General features: G+C 44.6%; 2 protein-coding genes across 4 annotated transcripts in view; one reads left to right on the top strand and one right to left on the bottom strand.

The window, feature by feature from the left end:
* plcg1 (phospholipase C, gamma 1) overlaps window positions 1–4,697 on the top strand; it is a 29,207-nt gene extending 24,510 nt beyond the window's left edge. Inside the window, exons 32-33 of the mRNA XM_031757993.2 lie at window positions 1,180–1,445; window positions 1,545–4,697. Of these exons, the coding sequence (XP_031613853.1) occupies window positions 1,180–1,445; window positions 1,545–1,581 (303 nt within the window). The 3' untranslated portion in view covers window positions 1,582–4,697. The remainder of the gene's footprint in view (window positions 1–1,179; window positions 1,446–1,544) is intronic.
* Window positions 4,698–6,002: 1,305 nt separating this feature from the next.
* Window positions 6,003–20,332, bottom strand: zhx3 (zinc fingers and homeoboxes 3). 3 transcript variants are annotated; one of them, XM_039604721.1, is made up of 7 exons: window positions 20,084–20,332; window positions 13,082–13,996; window positions 12,833–12,940; window positions 11,189–12,757; window positions 9,865–10,581; window positions 7,762–8,041; window positions 6,003–7,264 (listed from the first exon to the last, which is right to left on the bottom strand). In XM_039604721.1, the coding sequence occupies exons 1-7, from the start codon at window positions 20,165–20,167 to the stop codon at window positions 7,254–7,256; spliced, it is 3,684 nt and encodes a 1,227-aa protein (XP_039460655.1). In that variant the 5' UTR covers window positions 20,168–20,332; the 3' UTR covers window positions 6,003–7,253. The 3 variants fall into 3 exon arrangements, with proteins under 3 accessions (XP_039460655.1, XP_031613854.2, XP_031613855.2); XM_031757994.2 differs by lacking the exon at window positions 20,084–20,332 and adding an exon at window positions 19,782–20,077; XM_031757995.2 differs by lacking the exon at window positions 20,084–20,332 and adding an exon at window positions 14,123–14,336.
* Between the last annotated feature and the right edge of the window lie 1,494 nt (window positions 20,333–21,826).

Below are 21,826 nucleotides of genomic sequence, written 5' to 3'. Positions count from 1 at the left end.
CTGAGTGCAGGGAAAGCCAGATCTTGACTTTTTTTTTTAATTTTCTATTTTTAAAGTTTTTATTTTTTTAATGAGAGAATAAATAGTCAAATGAGCTCTACACAGATTTCGTTACCTTTGGATAGAGCTAAACGTACTCTTACCCTGTTTCGTGACTTTATGTAAAGCTAGGTGAACTAGCATGTAGCTGTACACTTACTGAATAAACATGAGAGTGCTTTTACTTTTTGCATCTAGCCTAGATTATAATTTCCATTGTGTTTAATTTCCTGTATGTTAATAAATACCACAGGACAGCCTCTTTCTTTTATGATTCTTACTTTAAAAGCAGGGGTGAGTGTACCTCATGTCTTAGTAGTGATAGTATACTGTACATTTTTTTTTTCTAAATTACAGGATTTTATGAAAAAAAAAAATAGCTACTAATTGGTGCAAAAATGTAAGGGCAGTGACATTAAAAGAAAGAGAAATGCATCACTATTTTAACACTTAAACCATGAGCCCCTACCCCATCACACCCTCTGTATACAAACATAACCCTTCGTTTAACTCATCCCACCACCCCTGGCTGACTGAGCTTCGGGTGTGATCGCACAATCAAAATACAAGCAGGCAGACACAAAAAAACCCCAAAACACCAAATGTATAGTCACACATTAGCCGGCAGGTCTGCAATGAGATTCGTCAGACAGTAAATGGTGCAAAACACCCAATGGGCTATAAAGGCTTCCATGTATGAAAAAATGTCTCCCTTGGGCCTCTAAGTACAGCGGACTGATGTTTCTGTGTACGAAAGGTGAACGCAATTATTTTTGTTTAAAGCTAATACTTCATTAGCGGTCCCAGAAATTGCTATTAGTGGACATTGTTGCAGGGGACTCAACTGCTTTTATCTCGAGCATCAATATAAAGCACAGATTTGGAAAGATGAGTCCTTTTTAAAAATACTTCAGTTTGTGTGAGTTAAGTGGTTGTATGTTCTTTGTCTGTAGCTGCTTCCCTCAAATTATTTCTTAATCCCTCCCCAGCTTTTCTTCCCATTATTTTTGCCTTTATAGTTAATCTTAAGTTCGTGAATGACCTGACAAAATTATAAATACAGGACTTTAAGCTCATCTTTGATTATATAGAGAACCACTAGTGTTTACTCCTTTGTTTTGTTTTTTATTTTTATCTCAGGATGAAAATGGTGAGGTTCTCAGCCCATTCGCTGCAGTCGGGGCCTCATCAGTGTCGGCAACAGCTCAGTCAGTGCGGGAGCGTTTTGGGGAGCTGAGCTCAGTCTCCTCAACGTCCTCCAGCATGTCTCCTTTGCCTCAGTCTCCAGCCCAGGCCATGGCCTACAGAGGGAGGGAAGGCTCTTTTGAATCGCGCTACCAGTCCCCCATAGATGACTTCAGGGTGTCCCAGGAGACACTGCTGGACATGGACGCGCAAAACAGAAGGTGTGTGTGTGTGTCTCTTTGGGGTGTTACATGCCTGTACAGAGTGTTTTGGATGTGTAGAGGATTACAGACATCATCCTGTCTTTGTCTTCACTTCAGGATCCTGCGGAGGACCAGAGTGGAGAACCGTGTCTAAGTCCAAGCCAATCAGGACGCATTTCTGTTGCAACCCCCCCTTCCTCCTCCCCATCCCCACCACCCAGTCGCCTCTCCCCCGTACCGATGATGTCACTGACTGCTGTGAACAGTTTCCATGGAAACGCCCACCACCGCTTTGGCCTACATTTCAGGCAGCTCTCTCTCCCTCCATTCGCCCAAACCCCCCCCCTCATTTTGTCTCTCTCTCTCTCTCTCGCTCTCGTTCTCACTGTCTTTCTGTCTATGCCCCTCCCTCCCTGCCGCCCAGACCTCTCTTCACCACTTGCCAGACGAGAAGGTGAGGGGGGGCAGACTCGGACATTAGAGGGGCGAGGGGAGGGTCACTAAGAGGAAGCTGACCGCTGTGGGCAGGAAGAAGAAACGACATTCACAGTAGAACAAAAAGCAAGACTGAAAAAGTTCCAGCTCTGGCCTGACTGTTTGTAATCTCTCGTGTTTTCAGTGTGCACAGCTGCTTAGTTTGAAGGCTAAGATGAAGAAAGGGGACAGTTATAGAAAGTATCAGTTTGAAACTGTTTCCAGTTAAGTTTCTTTGCTCTTCTCTATTTGGCGAATATGAATATATATATATGTATATGTATACATATATATATTTATTCCTCCTGTGCTGTTGGCCAGAGAACAGCACCAGCTGACCTGCTCTCAAAGAGCTCCTGTCTCCATGTTTTTAAATATTACGATTATTTAAACCTTTAAACATTCATAATGTGATTTCTTTTTTTTATGTACATGTGTAAAACGTGAGGGCTCTCACTGCTTTTTTTTAAAAAAAAATTCTTTTTTTTTTCTTTTGTGCAGAGGAAATAATGCGCCTCCAGCATCTCTCCTACCCTAAACTTGGAGTGATATTAATTTTTTATTTTATGTTATTTTTTTTCCTGTTTGTGTTTGAAGCAGTGAGAGAGCAGATCATATGTTATGCCTGCACATATACACACTTATTTCTAACCTACATTCCAGGAAAAACAAAAAGTGCACATCATTCCGTGTTTGCTGCGTTTCACACGTATTTACAAGCCAGTGTGACACATTGAGACATGTCCTGGGAATCCAACACCTCACTGTGTGACGAAGCAGGACCAGGGATAAACGTTAAGCCAAAAAAAGGTCTTATTGTGAGAAATGTGCTTTTTAATTTTTAATTTTTTTCCTTTCACTTCTTACTTGTACTACCAATGTGTTACAGGCTATATTTACAGATGTCCTGTCGCTCAGAGGGACGAGTCACAGGGCTGCGGGTTACAGCTAAAACGTTATCCTGTTCACTCCCCTCAGCAGTGGTTATTATTTACAGTCGCAGTCAGACATATTGGTTTGAGGGACATGAATGTGTGCCTCAAACTACTATAAAAATAATCTAATTAGATTAATTTACAGGGAACACTGTAAATGTTTTAAATTTGTCAGTGCGTCATGATTACTGTAATTATGATGATTGTAATAGTTACCCTTTTAACTATGCAGCCCTTTGTTGCCAGGATTTATGAAGCAGTGGATACTCCTTTGAACTCAGATTTCACATCTTAAAATTATGTCTGGCCACTTTATTCCGAGCATTTTAATTTGTTCATATTATCTCTTGGCATATTGGACACAGATCGGGGACAGTTCAGATGAAAGAAAGCATCTTTTGATTACAACAAATATGTATTCAAATGGTTTTAAGGTTCTAAGAAAGTGTTATACTGTAACCAAACAGTTTTACATATTCTTTGTTTCTTGTTTTGTTTTGTTTGTTTTTTTTAGTTAAAAAAGGAAATCTGTATTGACCAGCAGTGGCTGAGTGAGAAGGGTTGAGTTGCCAGTGTTGGGAATTAAGTAATCGTGCCATCTGGTACCCATCACTGGGCCACAGAGACATAAAGGACCGTTCGTGTTTGTGCTGTTGTGGTATTTTTGGGCAGTTTTGTCATAGCTACATGCTGCTTCCCAGAATCCAGTGAGGATTACACTGCCTAAGATGTAATTAAATTGCCACTGCCCTTGGTTTATTTGTAATGAAATGTGCAAACAAAACAAAAGAGGGAAAGAAATAGAGGCTTTGTGCAAAACACTGACTGATGGATCGAAGCGAATGCAGAATGCTACATTTCATTATTGTGAAAGTTTGTCCAGCTGGGGGATCAGGACCTCCCTTGTGCATTGTGCAGTTAAAAGTTCAGGGAGATGTTCTTTCCTGTGATTCTGGGGTAAGAGCAAGATTGACATGAACAGGCAGAGTTAAAGCTTGAATTTTTCTTTTTTTTTCTGTAGCTCATTCATGGATGACAAAGGTAATCTGCACCTTCATTGAACCCAGAAGGAGCTCTTATGTAACGATGGTGTTATCTTTACAGGGTTGTACCCGAAACAGTGTTTTCTCTGCTTGTAAGTGGTGATTTTATGATGTAAGCTCAATATTCTTGCTCGGTGTTCAGTCACCGAGGCACACTTAAGCCATATGCTATGATTAGAGGTAAAGGCAGGGTCAGGAGTGAATACTTGAGGTCTCAAAGAAAAAGACAAAAATGTTGCATTTGCACCCCGATACTAATCCCAAAGCTTCTCCATGTAACATTTATTTCTCCTCCGGTGAATAAGAGCTCACCCTCCAATGCTGCATTGCTCTCATTGCTGAACTGTCTGCTAATGTCTATGTGCCTCGATCTGTGTACACATCACATTGAAGCCACGTCTTTCACCTGCCCCACTGGGCATAAATCACCTGCACAGCCATGGTACACCCACACAGGTGCTGTCACTTTGCTTCTCTGCACCGTGTGAGCCTCTACAGACCACGTTTGACTGACACGTCCCCAACTGTACTGTTCACTTTTGTCGAGAAAAAACATACTCCCGCCAACCTGTAATGAGCTCTTATCTGCCAGAATAACCGAGAACACCTGTGTGGGTGCACAGAGCCCTTAACTGTAATTTGATTTTTGATTTTTTGTTTTTCTCCAGTCTTGTCTGTTTAGTTAGTGACAGCTCCATTTACAACCGCCTTTCTGTAATGTGCCTAAATATGGAGAGGAAGAGTATTCATCTTAATTTTGCCTTTCATATGAAACATATTCAAGCCTGAAAAGTAAATAAAATACTTATTACTTATAAGTCTGTTAGTCTTTCTTTTTTTAAATGCGCTGGTGTGACTCGGTGAGGTTAATTCTTTTCAGTTTCAAGACCGAAATGTAACTCCAACAGGTGTCATTAACTACACTACGCCACAGGAAATTTGTACTGTAGTGTCAATATGAGAACGTGTGAACAGCAGCCTGAAAGTGACTAAAGTGTTGCTGTGCTGACAGTGGACTTAAATGGGGCACAGTTTATTATCAAGACCTTAAATTCAATGATCTGAAGGCAATTCTACTGTAAAAGAAACATAAGTACATTATTGGAAAACGGGGCAAAAGGCCACGTTGGTAGGTAAACCCTACTCGTATTGAGTTAGACTTGCGTTCTTGCTAAAGTGGTGTAATTCTTTGTGGCAAAATTATTGGGTTGAGAGCTGGCTCACACCATTCATTACATCATCACTCCCAGCCTGAACCCTTGATAAAAGGGAGGATAGAGTCATGTGCGACTTGTAGCCTCAGTTTCCTAATCTTAGCTCAAAGGATTGGCACCCAATGTGGTTTTCTGCTGCCCAGAGATGCTCTTCCGCATACCTTGGTTGTAACAAGTGGTTACTTTTGTGGCTGTTGCCTCCCACTCAAAGCAGTCGAACCATTCTCCTCTGGCACCAAAAGGCGTTTTCACCCAGGGAACTGCTGCTCTCTGGATATTCTTTTTCTGACCCTAGACATGGTTGTACGGGAAAACCACAATAAATCAGCAGTTTTTCAAATACTCAGACTAGCCCAGGGGTGTCCAACTCCAGTCCCCAAGAGCTACTGTCCTGTAGCTTTTAGATGCATCCCTATTAAGACACACCTGAATCAAGTGAATGGCTTGTTAATAGGCCTTTGCCAAACTTGATGGCATGCTGAAGAGGTAATCCAACCATTTGATTCAACAGTGTTGGAGTAGGGATGCATCTAAAAGCTGCAGGACCGTAGCTCTTGAGGACTGGAGTTGGACACCCCTGAACTAGCCCATACAACCACACTACTTTTAAAGTCACTTAAAGTCAGTTGAACTTCAGCATGTCATCTTGACCATGTTTACACTGGCTGATTAAAGATTTGTGTTAATGAGCAATTAAAAGCAGTACCTAATAAAGTGGCTGAGTGTTTGTAACAAGGCTAGCTCGACAGGGGCTTACATTTACTTATGAGGTAAATTTCAGGACTTAACTATTAAAATCTTTCATCATAAGGCCTTAGTGTTCTTATTTGAGGTTTAGTCCTCTGCAGTGCTGTAAGCTATGTTGAAAACTTTACTTATGAACAGACACACTGAGCCACAGCTTTCTGACATTGCTTTTATTCTGAAATGCCATCTGTAAAAATTATACATCAAGCCTATGGAACTCTGGTAGTTCACAGTTTGTTTACAGTGTGATTTATTTCATAACAAAGTCTCATAAAAACAAATATACGTACATATCCGATACGTAAAGAAGCACTTGATGCTACAACACAAACCGTATTTCATGTAGTCTAATATACTGTGTCACTTTTTTTTTGTTTGTTTGTTTTAGACCCAACAGGGTGCTTGCCCTCTTTGGATGAAACGATCCCCGATGTCCTCCCACGCTGAGCAATTTCATGTTCCATTTAAATGAAAAGTATGTACAGATATGAAAAGTGAGAACAAAAACATGTTCCAAAATAACCTCGGGTTGAATGAGCGTCAGTGCTGCTTTTCACATTTGTTGCTGTGAACAGGGCAGCTAGCACATTTCTAAAATAAACCGAGTATGAAGTCAGAGTTTGTGATGCAGGAAAAAAAAAAAAAAAGCAGCATGAAGACGGCACAATGGGAAAATAAGGTTGATTTGATTTACTTTAAGGCCTAGGCAAGCACCCTGCAGCAAAACTGCAGTTTTTCGTACCCCAAAAAACAAACAATGAACAGTCTCAACGCTTCACTGAATCGTGTCTCAGCTTAGTCGATAAGAGTCCAAACCCAACCCCCACCTGATCAACATCTGCCAAGTTTGCAGTCTCAACCACACTTTTTTCTCCTCCTCTTCTGCTTTCACACATCCACCCCTTTTTTTTTCCCCTTCCCACCCCTTCCTTTACCCCCATCACAGCAGGCAGTTGGAAAAAACATGGCAGCAAAACGCTGTCAGCCTGAACGCCTACACTGCCACCTCCACTCCTGCACCTCAGTGTCTACTTTCTTCTGAAGGGAAAATGGCGGAGGGGAGAATAGTGGAGAGTTGTAGTGGAGAGCTACACAAAACTGGAGAAGGAGAGAAGGGAGTGGGCGGCTGGGTGGGTGGATTTTGGCTGGGGGGGGGGGCTATAGTGTCCATCTCATGTAGGCAGTTTGGGGGATGTGGGGTGTCATGCCCACCTCGAGGGGTGTGAGTGGTAAGGAGAGACAGAGAGAGAGGGAGAGATGGGTGGGGGGAGTAGGGAGGGGTGGGTGGAGGTGGCTTCAAGATCCATTTCCCTCCAGTGATCTTGTTACAAACGCATCTGCCGTCTTTTAGTCAGGCTCCCGGAACAAAGACCACCTGCGATGTCAACTCCATCCTCACACAAAAAGGCCTCTTCAATCAGTTCCTGTTGCAATTAAAAAAAAAAAAAAAAAAAAAAATTTAAAAAAGGAGAAAGAAATTAAAAATCCGTCACCCTGGTAACACGCTCCAGAAAACACGTCTGAATTTCCTTCATTACTACACACAGTGTGCTGGAGTTACACACGCAGTGGTTTGAAACAAAAACCTGCCACGACATGCCTCATTACTCACAATTATGATGAATGTGTGTGTTTGTATGTTCTATTTTAAAGTTTCTGTATCACCTGAGTGACGATCATAAACATTTAGGTGTGTTCTAATTATCACCTTTTAACACCTAAACCCTCCCACGAAAAAACAAAAACAAAAAGGAAAAAACGTAATTTGTTACGGAGGCGCAAATAATATTTTCATAATGAAACGCCTTCTGGTTCTGCTTTTAGACGTTCTGCAGCTTTTCTTTAGGTGTTTAATTGAACAAATCAGGATATTTGGTCAGACCCTGCTTGGAGAGCTTACGCTCACACTGATGAAGATTACCTTTAGTAGCATTCACAGTCTCGTCAGCGTTGGCGTCTTCTGCTTCTGTTGCGACACTGCACACTGACGCCTCCATTTTCTCCTCCCCTCCTGCCTGCAGCTCCGGAGGGGAGGATCCCGTTGTAGGTGGCTCTGCAGCAACACCTGGTGCAACCGGTCGCATTGCTGTCGTATGAGGAGTGGCACTGGCGGCAGCAGTTTGTTGCAAAGACGCCTTAGTGGAAAACCAGTGTCGCACCAAGTCTGTTGTCAAACCGCTACTCTGAGCAAGCTCCTGCAACTGTGCATACAAAAGGAATCAAGAGGAAGGTTCACGTTAATTTTAGGTGCAAAGTGGACACAGATGACACATTTCACCTTTTCATACTCATACCTGTTTGCAACCCAGTTCTTTTATAATTTAGACAGTTTTCCTTTAATGACATGTTATTAAAAAAACCCCTCAATATATTGCAATAATATTACGTCTTACACTAGTTTAAAACGTCTTATTTGATTTTTAATGAACTCTAAAGTTTTTATATCATTTTCATATCATATTTGCATATACATGTACATATTTATTTCATATTTATTTAGGAATTAGTGAAAATCTGAAGACAGATGCTGATGCTAAATGGCAACAATCATATTAAGGCAAAAAAAAAAGATCAAATGTGAAGATCTTTTGCAATTTGAAAATGTTCATCAAACATCGTGATGTGCACATGAGCCTGCAGCTCAGTTTACGTGACTCATGAACACAAGTGTAAATTTGAACAAAAAATGTAATATTGTAATAATGAAACTCTTCAAGTAGCACTGCTTGCTTCTGTTCACACAATGGCATTTTTTCATCTCTTTCACTTTTTTGTCATTGCTCTTTAAAGCTACTTACAGAGATGGAGAGATCAACACAATCAAATTTTAGCCACATGTGCAAAAACAAAAAAATAAAAATTTTGCTGCACTTGCGGCTATGACTTAGTTTTAGTTCCTCCCGACACCAAGAATGAGTTCAGAGAGAGACCAAGAGATCTCACTCCTGTCCAGACAGGACACGAAAAATGCATAATAAAAAATGAATAAAGAAAATGAATTTTTATTGCAATTTAGAAACACATTTGTGCATATTAAAACTTATGTGGATTGAAATTGATTTGCAAATGCTATTAGGTGACACACTGACAGATTAATAGAAAGGAATGCACATCTCAGAGCAGCTTCAGAGACATTTACATATATTTACTTATAAAATAAGCTATAATCCACACACTGCTTCGTTGGTGAACTGTATCCAGAATTATATCACATGATACCGTTGTATCCTGTATTTCCTTTTCTTGGTTTGGAATAAATGCATTTTACTTCATGTAAAAGTAAAATGAACAGGAAACAAATTAACAAAAGCATCAATTAGCCAACATGTTTTTTCTTCTAAAAAGCCCAAGCTCGAGCCTTCCTGAGGTATGACCCCAGTTCTACCAATCAAATTCCAACAGACCCTTGAATGCATCCAGCATTTTCACTGTTTGCAACCAAAAACCTTCCTTGTGACCTCACAACATCTCCAATCAAGCACATAATCCTATATCCACTTCCTGGATTATATACAGGAGTGTACAGAAAGACGAGTGGGGCTTTCCCACAAAGTGTATGATTGATTTTGTTTGAAGTGTGTTGCCAGAAAAACATGTAAATTAAAATATATAAAACAATACTTTTGCCTTCGCAGGTCAACACTGAAAGAATTGATGGGAAAATAACACTTAAATCATGAGTAAACCGTACACACCAACCAGAGGAGATGATTTGCTAAAACAGCGAATGCCCCTAACAGTACATTGATATAACAGGAAGTGAGTCAGGGTTCTTCTATCACATATGAGGTTTCAGTTATTTACACCTAAAACCCCCAATATATCTATCTAATGCAACACAAGCATTTTGAATGTGGAACTCTAAAAGCCTAGTGTGACTTTCAGGAGTGACACGCCTGTATAATTAGAGTATAAGCTGTCACCTTTTATAAAAGCAAGTACAGAGAAATCGTTTGATTCTCAGGTTCCTGTGTTTCTCAGCTACTGAACTATAAAAAAAAAAAAAGTTTGTTGCTGTTGATACCTGTGAGTCTTCCAGCCTTCCGTGGACGTCAAGGTGAGCCTGGAGGACGTGCACGTTCCCCTTCTGTAGGTCTTCCTCCAGAGCCATGTTCTGGTATGACTCCAGCCACTTCAGCTGGCCATTCTTCTGCACATAACGGCAATCTCCGAACCAGCGCACCACTTCAGGCCTGGGCAGCCCAGTGCTTGAAATGAGTTCATCGTACTGAGTGGCGCTGGGCCACTGGGTCCGAGCGTAAACTTGTTTCAGCAGATGCAGCTGGTCTGCCGTCTTCTTACCTCGGACTCCTGTGGGTTTGGGAGAGTGAGCTGGTTTGGGTGTTGGCGTGGAGGTCTGCGATGTTTTGGGCGTGGCGGATGAGGCAGGACCCAGGGAGGATGCGGCCGTACCTTCCAGCCCTTCGCTCTCTGTTTTCCCATTGGCCTCTGTCACCTTCAGCATCTTCAGATTTATTTTAATAGGGTTGACTTTTGGTTCCCCTGAACTTTCATCTCTCTGCCTCTCTTCTCCATCAACCTCGATATCCTCACCCTCCTCCTCCTCTCGCATTGCCCGCTCAGCCTCCTCTTTCTTTTTCTCAGCTGCCACTCTCTTCCTCCTCTCAGCGAACCAGCCATGGATCTCTCTTCTGGTCATCTTGGTCTCAGACCGCAGTCTATCCACTTCCTCACCTGATGGGTCCGGGTTCTGGGAAAAGCTGCCCTCTAGGGCTTTAACCTAACATAATAAATGCAAGTTAATTATTAGTATCTTCTTTTTTTTCGATGAAGACAAAGTATTGGCATCTGTGAGATATCTGACAAATGACTTTGTTATTCAAGTTAAAAATAAAACTAAACAAATACATTTTGATTCCAGCATTTGTAACAGTTCAGACAGAGTGAGATATTTAAAGACATCATCTTTGTAGTTTGAAAAACAAAAACTTAATTTTTCAAGCCTTCCAAGACCAAAAACTAATTCACTTATTCATCTTATAAGGTGTGCATTGAATGAAAATAAAACATATCCTCTTTTAGATTTGAACTTTACTGCTTACATTTCACTTGCACATTCAAGTTTGTTGTGGTAGTAGCAGCTAATGTAGATGAAGTCTACACCCCCGGAGACACACTATTTATCTAATTTTGTGCAGCTCCATCTGGAGCCACAAAAGTAAACTCTTACAAATAGAAAGCTGATCTCCCCTGCATTTATAAACAGACTTTGATGTGGAAATCCACAGAACTGAGTAATCACGACGAAAAAACAGTGAGGAAATCTGGCTACCTGCTAAGCTTATTACACTTATATTACACACCAAGGTTGCGTAGTAAGGCCTCACCTGGTGGGGTTCCCTCTCCTTGTAGCGGATGGCTGTGAAATCAGGTGACGGTGGCCTGGGTAGTCGGCGGGAGGGTGTGGTGGGAGAGGTGGGTGTCTGTGATGATGCAGATGGGCTCAGGGGTGCAGCGCTGTGTTGGGGAGTTTTCGCACCAGAGTTGTTGCTACTTTCTGACAGATCGATGGGGTTGGCACTGCCAGCGGCGCTTGTTCCTGGCGTACTCGGACTGCTGCCCGTTCCGGGCGCGGTGGCGGGTTTAGTCTGTGGTCCTGAGCCGGCACGTGTACCTTTGAGGTTGCGAAAGTGGTAGCGCCGGTCACTAAACCACTTGCGAACTTCTCGCACTGTGAGCCCCGTCAACGCAATGAGCCGGTCCACCTCCTCTTGGCCGGGAAACTGGCACACCTGAAAACTGTCCTTCAGGGCATTGAGCTGCTCCTGAGACTTTTTGCCTTTGTAAAAGCTGGGATCCAGGAAGGGGTTGACAGGCGTCCTGGATCCCAGCGTGCTGCTCGAAGCAGATGCAGGGGATGGGGAAGAAGACTTGGAGGCAGGGGAAGAAGCCTCCTCCATCTTCATGGGTGGGGAGTCACTAGCAGAGGGGTCGACGTCATCTGCGCTTGTCTCACTGTTTTTGCTGCTGCTCCCATTAGTATCTTTGCTCTTCGGTAAACTGTTGCCATTAATGGTTTTGATGTCTGTGATGTTTTTGCTTTCCGTGGTTACTTTGTCGTCACTCTGCAGCACGCTGGTGTTGTTGGCATTGCTGACATCTGTGTTCTTTGCATTTACATGCCCAGTTGCATCACCATTGCCCTTATCGCTGGAGTCAACATTACCGCTGCTGTCTTTACCATTGACACTGCTCACCTTAGCATTACTATGACTACTGCTTCCCAAGCTGAGGTTGATCACGCTAGTTTGACTGCTGCTAAGAGCACTGCTAGTGCCCCCTCCCCCACTCCTACTACTATTACAGCTGCTAATGATATTCGTTCCTGTGCTGCTGCTTCCCACTGACCCCACCACCATGCTCACGCCTTTGTCTGCCACCAGGGCCGCTGCAGGTCGGGCCTGCATCATAGGCCGCGCTGCTGCCTGGGGCTTGGGTGTGACAGCTAGAGCAACAGGAGTACTGTTAACTTGGATACCGTTTGCCATGACCGGCTGCGTGACGATTACCCCTCCTTGGCCGACGAGAGAGCCCTGCAGGATGTGAGGGATCCCCGTGGCCCCGAGCGATGCAGGCAGGACTGTGATGGTTTGCTGGGCTGGGCTGTGGTGACTCTGTGGCTGGTTGTGAGAGCTGGAAGGTGCCGTTTGAATTATGGTGTTGAACATCTTCCTCCTGGCCTCCTCTATCTCTTCGGGAGACCAGCTGATGCCTTGCTTCAGTCTCTGGGCTGTGAACCAGATCTTGATCTGCTCTTCTGGGAACTTTGTGACCACAGTCAGGTAGCAGAGCTCAGCTTTTGTGGGGTACGGAAATTTGCTGAAGGAGGTCTTCAGGAAGGAAGAGGAATCCATGGAGGCACTGTAGGTAGGGATGCTGCTCAAAGGAATCATTACCTGAGAGAGAAAGATGTAAAATCAGCGGCTGATATTCAATTTAAAAATTCATAATATTGGAATAGAAAGAATTACCTTTGGGAGATTTTCTGAGGAGGAAGTTGAAGAACTGGAGGAAATATTTGAGGAGGCGGTGACTGGCACAGAATGATGAAGGTTTCTGTTTTGAACTACTGAAACCACCTAAAAAAATAAAAAATAAACAAAAAAATAAACACACGCACACACACATTCAAGAATCAGAACAAGTGACTCCAATAAAAATATATTTTTTTAAACACGTTTTATCTCAAAAAAACAGGAGAAATAAAAACTGACATCTACCTGTGTGATTGGTGTCTTTAATATGGGTAATGCTCCTGAGCCATTCACTATCTGGATTGCTGAGGGAAGTGTGACCTTGGTTGTTCCATTGTGGACAATCGTAGGAACATGGGCGACTGTTACTGAGGCAGTTTCTTTTCTCTCAGTCTCTCTAGATGCAGAGATAGTGTGCGGGTCTGAGGACGCCTCATCAGAGACTGGGTGAGACACCACAATCCGTTTAGGCTCCGATTTGCCCTTCAGCATCCGCATAATTGGGGTTTTAGTGATAGAAATCTCACTGTCCTTCCCGCTCTCGGGCCCAGCCACCAGATGTTGCTCCACCACCAGCCTCCTGTCTCTCTTTCTCAGCCGCAGAGTGGTGGTCAATGTGCTGGGGTGAACCCTGGCGTTGTGCAATGCTAGGCCCTCAAACTTGGGTGCTGAAACCCCACAGCTGACACAAAAGAAGCTGGGGTCAGCACGGAAGTCTGGGTGCCCGGAGTAGACGTGATCCAAAAATAAGTTAAGGTCATGCGTTTCAAAATTACAAGGCTTACATGTATAACTGCCTGCACCATCTTTGACTGCATCCCCCGCCTCTGGTTTGGAAGACTCTCCAGGGTCTAAGGGGCTTTGGGTGTCACCGCCAGAAACCCTTGGCTGACGGAGAGCAGGAGAGTCCTGCTCAACCTCCTCTAAGGGGCGAATAATCTTGCTTGGTATCATACAGGGAGTGGATGACTTCCTTTTGCTGGCCATGGTGTGAAAAGAAAAATGGGCCTGGGGGTGGGAGGAGTGGTCAAATGGCTGAGAGTGAGGTGTGAGAAAGAATATGGGTTTCTCGTTGACTATAGACCAGGCATGGGGGAAGGGGGGTGGCTGGTCTTGTCCGTGGGTCCACTTGTGGTTATCACTTGAGTTTTTCGGGAAATCCTGCAAAAAGAGAGTGAAACACTGATTAGTCAAGCGGGTTGGTGAGTTACAAACACACAAAAGAGAGAAAATTTACATTTTAAGTGCAAATGAGTTGGGCGACTGAGAACAAATGAGATATCTTACTCAGCGCAGCAAAACCCAGGTCCATCTCAGCAGGGGAAAAACACATCATTGTGACGTCGTTTCCAGGTAAAATGTCAATAGCACAGATAATAAAGGACACCTCATGGAAAGATTGAGCTCAAGCGCTTTAAAATCCACAGATCTTGCTGCTCAAATCCTCTGATCAGAGAAACCCAGGGCTGTCTCTCCTATGAAGGCCTACACACAAGCTCACTCTGCATCTTCACTGATGGCTTGTAGAGAGAGCTCCTGTCCTACCCCCTTCTTTCCCCTCCCCCCACACAACTCGGTCTCACTTCCCCTCTTTCAGACACACCCCCAACAGAGAGGGCACATTTTTTTTTTTTTTTTTTTTTTTTTTTTAAATCCAGGGCCTCTGTAGCTTAACTGAATGTCTTTATTTAAATTCCTACACCAATATAGTGCATGTAACATCTGGGCAGTTGAGCAGTTCAGATGAACAGATGTTCTGCGGAAAGATAGCTCTATCCCAACAATGGTACACACTGTACAGACAGCAATCACACCTACATAAGAATTCAAATCTTAAAACCTTCACAACACCTCTTAGATTCTTTGTCTCCATTAAGAAAAAAAGCTTCCTGTCGGAGGACTTTTCCCTCTCCTTCCTTCCTTCGTACAGAGAGGTAGTGATGCAGTACTAGAGGACAGCTCTAGGGCAATTACTCTCCCAGTCACTCTGCCCTGACATGACACCTCATGCGCAGAGCAGCAAAAGCTCAACAAAGTTCAGCAGCTTAGAGAAACACAACATAAAAATGCTTAAAATCTCACGCAGTCCAGCCCAGATACTTCACAAACACATCCAGTCTTCACATCTCAGCGCCCAAAAACTTAAACCCTTTCGTGCATGCAAGCAGAACAACTCCATGCTCAAATTAAACTTGGCTAGGGGTGAGGGGGTGGTATACCTTCAGATGCTTAGCCTCATTGTGCACGAGGCTGTTCGCTGATGCCAAGGTGAGCGGCAAGCTCGATGTCTACATTTGACAAATCCGCTAATGACAAATGTCCTCTTTCTAAAGTGCCCACAGACACATTAGCAGATCTTTGATTTGCCATAGAAAAGGTCACAGTACACTAATTCAAAACCAGTTAACTATCGCAGGACGAGGGCTCCAACTGTGACTGAACACAGGTATGCAGAGTTGACTCTGCTGCACTCAGAAGCCTACGACAACCCAGACAGAGGCGGCAAAAGCAAGTTAAAGTTCCGATCATCTGCTGTCTGCCTTAGTGCTGCTAATAGCAAAATGTTTTCTGAGCAGTCTGTGAAAACATTGCTGTATCTTCTTTTTAACTGTATTTTTTTTGAACAGTAAGACTGGTCCCCTCTCTTTGGATCTGAATGTGAGGGGTTAACAGGGAAATTAAGTTTGCTACTGTGGAAGGAACGTGATGCCCCTTGTCCCCTACCCCACCCAGCGTGCACCAACTTGGGCTGTCGTGCACCCCTTCGACTCCCCCTGCCATTGAGTTCTGCATCAGGGGCACCACTCTGCCAAGGCTGGCTGGTCACATGACTGACACAAAGGCTTATGGGTGGGCAGTCTCAACCATCAATCACGTGATTCTGCTGGGTGTGGGTGGCAGGCGAGAGGAGAGGGACAGCGAATGGGAAACGATGGTGGGGGATGGGCGAGTCGGTATGGGGTGAGGAGGGTTGTTAACTATCGTTGAGGAAGCACTGAGGTGTTTCAGTGAGGAATTTTCCTCCCCGATACCCCCCTCCAACTAGCCTGCCCAACCCTGCCTTCCCCCGCGCTTCAAAGCCCCCTTCTAGCTCCAAACTACAATCACAGTCCTTCCCTCTCCTCCCTCTCTCCCTCCCTGCTGCACCGCAAAAGCCCAGAACATTCAGCCAGCGGACATAACCTGGAGTCCCGCTTCAGTGCCTGCATGCAGCGTGCACGCCCGTGCAGTCAGCAGGCATCTGCAAAATAATCACTAACACTAAGACACCCAGCAAAACACAATGTCAGAGCTGCTAAGTATGTAATCCTATTTCCACGACTGATCAAAAGCTGCAAACACTCAGTGACAGACAGCAACTACCAAACTTTACACATCACACTGCGATGGGCCTGTGAAAAATCAAAAACCACATCTGTGTGAACACAACTCCAGATAAGCGCTGGGCCTCAGCGAATGTGAAAGCAACCAGCAGAGACGCAGAGGCCTCTCTCACTCTCTTTCACACACACAAACATGAGCACACAGGTGAGCACCGAAACAGCACAAGCCCGAGCTATAATCGGCGAGTCGAAATGGGCAGCTCATGCCAGGATCAGATGAGCTCTCTGTTGACTCATGGGTGTGAGCGCATCAGCTGAAAACTTTTCATTTGAATGCCGCACATGCGTTGACTGACCATGCAGGGGACGGTGGGTTTCTGTCTGTTATATGTGTGTGTCAGCATTTGCATGTGTTGGCTTCCTGTGAGATTGAGAGTAGAGGGGGTGGGGGGTAGGAGTGGGGTGCGTGTGAGCGCTTGGTGAGTGTGTGTATGTGGCGTGCGGGGGAGGCTGGCTGCATGCCTCTGTGTGAGGCTTGTTTACCGAGGTAGTCAGGCTGCAATTTTTCCTGTGTGTGAGAGTCAGAGAGCTCTCCCAGTGACACACAAAGACATTTTTTTTGACCTCTTGGTTCATAACCTGTATTATTCTATGTCTCATCATTGGCTCAGCATGGCGTGACCTTCTTTCATCCGGTGGCCTGACTCTCATCTAGGCTCGGGATGTATCCTCTGAGCACAGACCAATAATAGCTCTCTCTTGCACGCACACACACACCTTCGTATAGCTTCACACAAACTAAACTACTCATCTCGTCACCTCACTGAGAATGCAGGTGTAACACTGATGTGTGCATGAAACAAATGTTCTCCCAGTAGGATGACGAAAAGGTGTACAGCACAGGCAGCTTTCTCCTAGTTTCCTCGCTCTTCCTCGTCTTCTTCACCCTCACTCCCCCTCCCTTTCTCCAACAGCCTCTGCACCCTCTGCTTCCCCTCCCTCCGCTTCTTCCTCTCAGAGCAAGTTTGGCCCAGGGAGACAGGTCGGCAGCGCCACTGGTGTGTTACTGTCCCCATGGCAACCACCTCCTACCCCCTCTTTCTCTCTCCTACCAGCTCATTTCTCTGAAGTACACGCATGTGGGTAAACACGCACACGTCTCCTATGCCATCCAGTCTCTGGCTCTAGCGGGGCTTGTTTGTTCCACACACCCCTGTCAGTGGTATTTGGAGAGTCCCTGCCCTGCTCCTATTTCAGTGCCTCCCTCACGCGGTGCTCATGTCTCTCTGCTAGGTGTGGTCGCTGTCGCCAAGGCACACTAGTGGCCAAAGCTGATGGCGTCTCTTCCTGTTAACTCAGTGTCTGTGAGTCTTGGTTCAGGCATCTGCCCAGGCTACTGCTCTGCGGCTCCTGTGTTTCGGCCTACAGGGGCCTAAAGTCACGCAGGGCTCCTGTAGTCACTGTAGGCGATGCAGCCATGAGCACATAAACAGGCCTGGCCTATCTGCCAGATGCTATCCTTTCAGGAGATGACAACCTCTCACCCCTGTGCGCTTTCCCCAAGCCCGCCCTCATCCAGCACGGCTGTCTGTGCATTAAAGCAAAAAAAAAAAAAAAATCCTACGCCGTGTTTTCTTCTGCCTCAAAACAAACAAACAAAAAAAACGCCTTAAGCAGCTAACCTCCTCTCGTCAATCATTTTCAGGGTCTTGTTCGCTCATACACCCCTGCTCTTGAACAACCCACCACTAGAAATGCTCACAGGTTCTCTGCAGCCCAACTTCTTTCCACTCCCTCTTCGGCTCGCACACAATGCAGGCAACAATCAGAGTGCCTCTGAGCCTCAGTGACAGCGCAGTGTCATTTTCATGTGATCCTCAGTCTCAGGTCAAGGGAGCGTGTGGCTGTGTGGGTTGTGCACGGCTGCATTGCTGTGGCCGCTGCCGGTGCATGCGTTAAAATTGGGTTGCTGAGAGGGGAGGGAGAGAAAAATGGCGGAGCACCATGCCTCTGTGCTGTCCAACCTAAAATGGCTGACATCACAAGCTGTTAACCAGCCAAGCAGAGCCAAGAGGCTGCTGCCGCTGCTGACCCAGGCCTGCTCGCTGTAGATGTGCGAGTGGCTTGCTCTGCTCTACCCCAAGACTGTGAAAAGGCTCTTGAGTAGCAGATGATTCCTGTTTTTGATTTTTTCTTTTTGTGGCCATACTTGGTAGAGATCTGTAAATAAACTGTCTTAGATGGGTCTGCAGGCACAGATGTGATGGAAAGTCATTACCTACAGACTGACACACTCCAAGAATTGTTCAGCCTTATTAAATCATCAGCACAACATTTAATACTTAACAAGGGTTGCAAGTAAAGCATTTAAAAAGTTGTCTAAAATATGCAAAGGCACCATCGGATTTTAATAAGCGACGCACTGAATAATCCTTCCACACAAAGCCACTCAACCTGTGTCAGCTACCAACCTAAATCTGAGGAAGAGAAAGGGAGGAGAAAGGAGGGAGGGAAACAGGGCCCAGGAGGTGGAGGTGGTAGTGATGATGATGGCAGAAGAGGAGGGGGGGCAGAGTGTACTATTGACTGAAATCTACAGCCATCAGCACACCAGCACAAAGAAATACAGAAAGCTAGTAACAACAATAACAATACTAATCATCACCTATAGCTCCCCTCACAGCTGATCCACGTGTGATCTGAGCAGCAGTGTGGAAAACCTGGCCTGTTTCTAAAAGTGTAAAAAGGTGAGCTGGATTAAGCTAAGTGTCCGTGCCTGGGACTCACGTGGACATCAGACACAAATTAGCAGTGTGGGAAATCTTTGCTCTAATCCCTGCAGTCACACTCACTCATGACAACAGTGAAATACAAGTAAGACAAGTGGCTGCTAGAGAACAACAAACCCAGCTGGTGGAAGAAAAAAAAAGTGTCATTTTCATTTTAAAACAAAGGTCCACACACATGGATCTTTCAAGCTAAATTTTAAAAAATGCATTAAATAGATGGTGGATATATGATGCAAGTGATTGGGACTTTTTAAAGTGACTCCCAAACTTCTTCATTCATATCACGGATTGACGGTTGGAAGAAATTTTGGAAATTCAGCGCTTTGTTTACAGGACATATTACAGGATTTTTTTTCCTGGTAGGTGGGTGGGGGCTTCAGTGCACCCTGACAACATCTAATTGGCGCTAATTTGGTGATTAATCGGCGATATTCCGCGAAAATAGGAGGTATAATAAGCGGCTGCGCTGCAATGTTTCGGTCCCTGAGCGCAGCAGCGTCAGATATTTCCGAAAAATGATGCGTGTTCATCTTCCGCTCAAGTTAGGCGGAGTGAGCCCCAACTTAAAGGGCTTGTCTGCATTATAGGTTTGAACACTACGACCAATTCATACCGGAGAGAGAGAGGAAAAAAGGTAAGCCGTGCCCCCCCTCCAAGCTTTTAAAAAAACTACTCTCTCTACCACCCCCCCAGGTTGGCTGTCGCCATTTTAAGCAGGCGACATGCAGCTGGCCAGCGCCGCTGAGCCACAAGCCCGTAAAGGTAAGACAGCTCGCGCACAAGTTTGGGAAAGGTGAACACTTGTGTAAATGCGTATCAGTGAAGCACACTCACCTCGCTTTGTCGGAGCTCAGCGTATGCATCGCAGGTATTAAAAAGTTTACACTGGTGTGGGTTCAGTGGAGCCAGACACGGACGGGGTCGGCTTTGGGCTTCTCTGATGGTAACTTATAGGTGTAAGGACCCCTCTGACAATCGGCCGCTGATAATAATAAACGTGACACTGGAGCCGGACCGGTCCCCCCCTCCCTCTCACAACAACAACGGCCCCCCTCTTATTTTTTTGCGCTTGTTTATTTCGAGTGGCTCTGTGTTACAGCAGGCAGTGAAAGGGGAGGAAAATACGACGGACGTACCGAGGGAAGAGGCAGACACGTGACGCCGACGTCACTGACGGTGGAATTGGCGTGAGAGCTCGAGCTCCGCCGAGCACAGAGCATGAAGTGACTCACATATCCCGTACTGACTTTGACCCCCTACGCCCCCCCCTCCTCTCCCAGCAACACCATCACCCCACCCCATCCTATCTACACAGGTGGGGGTCCGTGTTTGAGGCTTTGAAAGGGTCTCGGGCACCGTTAACCGTGCACGGTAACGGTTACAACACATCACACCTGTCCCCCCTCCCTCCTCTCCTCTCCTCTCCCAGGTGGGCTAGCCGCTCTTAAAGAGATAGAGCCAAACGGGTGCATGGCAAAAGGTTAATAAAGACGCACAATAAATATGAATCTGCTCTTAAAGCTTCATTCAAACATGTTAAAGACCCACTACAGTTAGACGTGTTTTAGTCCACGTGACCTTTTAGCTGTTTTAATTACGCAAATCTCAGTTTACATAGTCTGCAATTTATGGATTTCACTGAGTGGGCAGTTATCTGTGCTGTGAGAGTGGCGAGCTTTGAAGCTGAGTGGACAAATATTTAAATTTGCCGGGTGGCCACTCAAATGCCAGTTTATTAAGTACAGGTGAGGTAAAAGCTAATTTCTTTTAGTCAGGCTAGTGTATAGTCTTTCTTTGTTCACAAAAACGACTATAATAATAATGATTTTGACTTTGCCATCAGCTTTTACTTTAATAATAAAGTTTAATAATAATGACTCATTATAGCTTAAAAAAAGAGTCAAAATAAAAGTATATAAATAAACAGAAAGGCTAGAAATTAAAGGCTTTGGTGAAGTGATGAGGTGCTGCAAAGCATACTGAAGGCTCTGTCCCCATAAGTTTGGAGGTTGATGCAAGGGACTGAAAACATTTATTTGTTATGTTAAAGGACAGAAATCAGCATATCCTCTACATTGGTTTTACAATTCAGCTGCAACATAAACCACATCCTCAGCTGGCCCAGTACTTGAGGCCGCTTAAAAAGAATTTAGTTTTGCTGCCTGTTGCATTGTAGCGGGTATTTTGTTAAACCTGAGAGCTTTCCATGCAGGTTGGTGAATTCGCATCACAAATCCCTAAACTGACTAAAGTAGAAAGACAACCAAAACCCAGCAAAGTCAGTAATGCTCACAAAATGGACCACGGTGCAAAGCCAGTCAGTAAAAAGCAGCCACACGGGAGCATCACTTTAAAGGCATTCTTGTAAACTCATTTGTAGCTGATAAAGCACAAAAAACACATTATATAGTATTCTAGTGTTACTGATTTTCCATTGGGCCCTGTTTGTTATACGTATGTCTAGTTAGCTTCAAATTAAACACAATGACACATCCCCCACATCTTTCTGAATGAGTCATTGTTGGGTGGGTCAACTTAAAGACTCAAAGTGAAATTCTCTTAATGGTTTTCATTAGTGCAACAAATAAACTGAAGCTAACCCGACGTCACGCCGGATAGAGACCCATTAATGATATATTGGAGTCACCAGTGAGACACACTAATCAATTATTTTCCCAAACTCCTTTATTTGCAGTGACTACATTAGTTATTCAGCTGACATACGTGTAGAGGTATGGAGATGTTTAGGAGAGAGGGCAGTGCACTTGTTGGCCACATTGTTCAACACAATCTTGGAGTGTGAGACGATGCCTGAGTACGTGAGAAGAAGTGTGATGAGACAGATTTTCAAGAATAAGGGTGATGTGCAGAGCTGTAGT

Source organism: Oreochromis aureus, linkage group 20, assembly GCF_013358895.1.
Source record: "Oreochromis aureus strain Israel breed Guangdong linkage group 20, ZZ_aureus, whole genome shotgun sequence".
Lineage (NCBI taxonomy): Eukaryota > Metazoa > Chordata > Actinopteri > Cichliformes > Cichlidae > Oreochromis > Oreochromis aureus.
The sequence above is the reverse complement of the archived record's forward strand: the minus strand, read 5'-3'. Positions and strand labels throughout refer to the sequence as shown.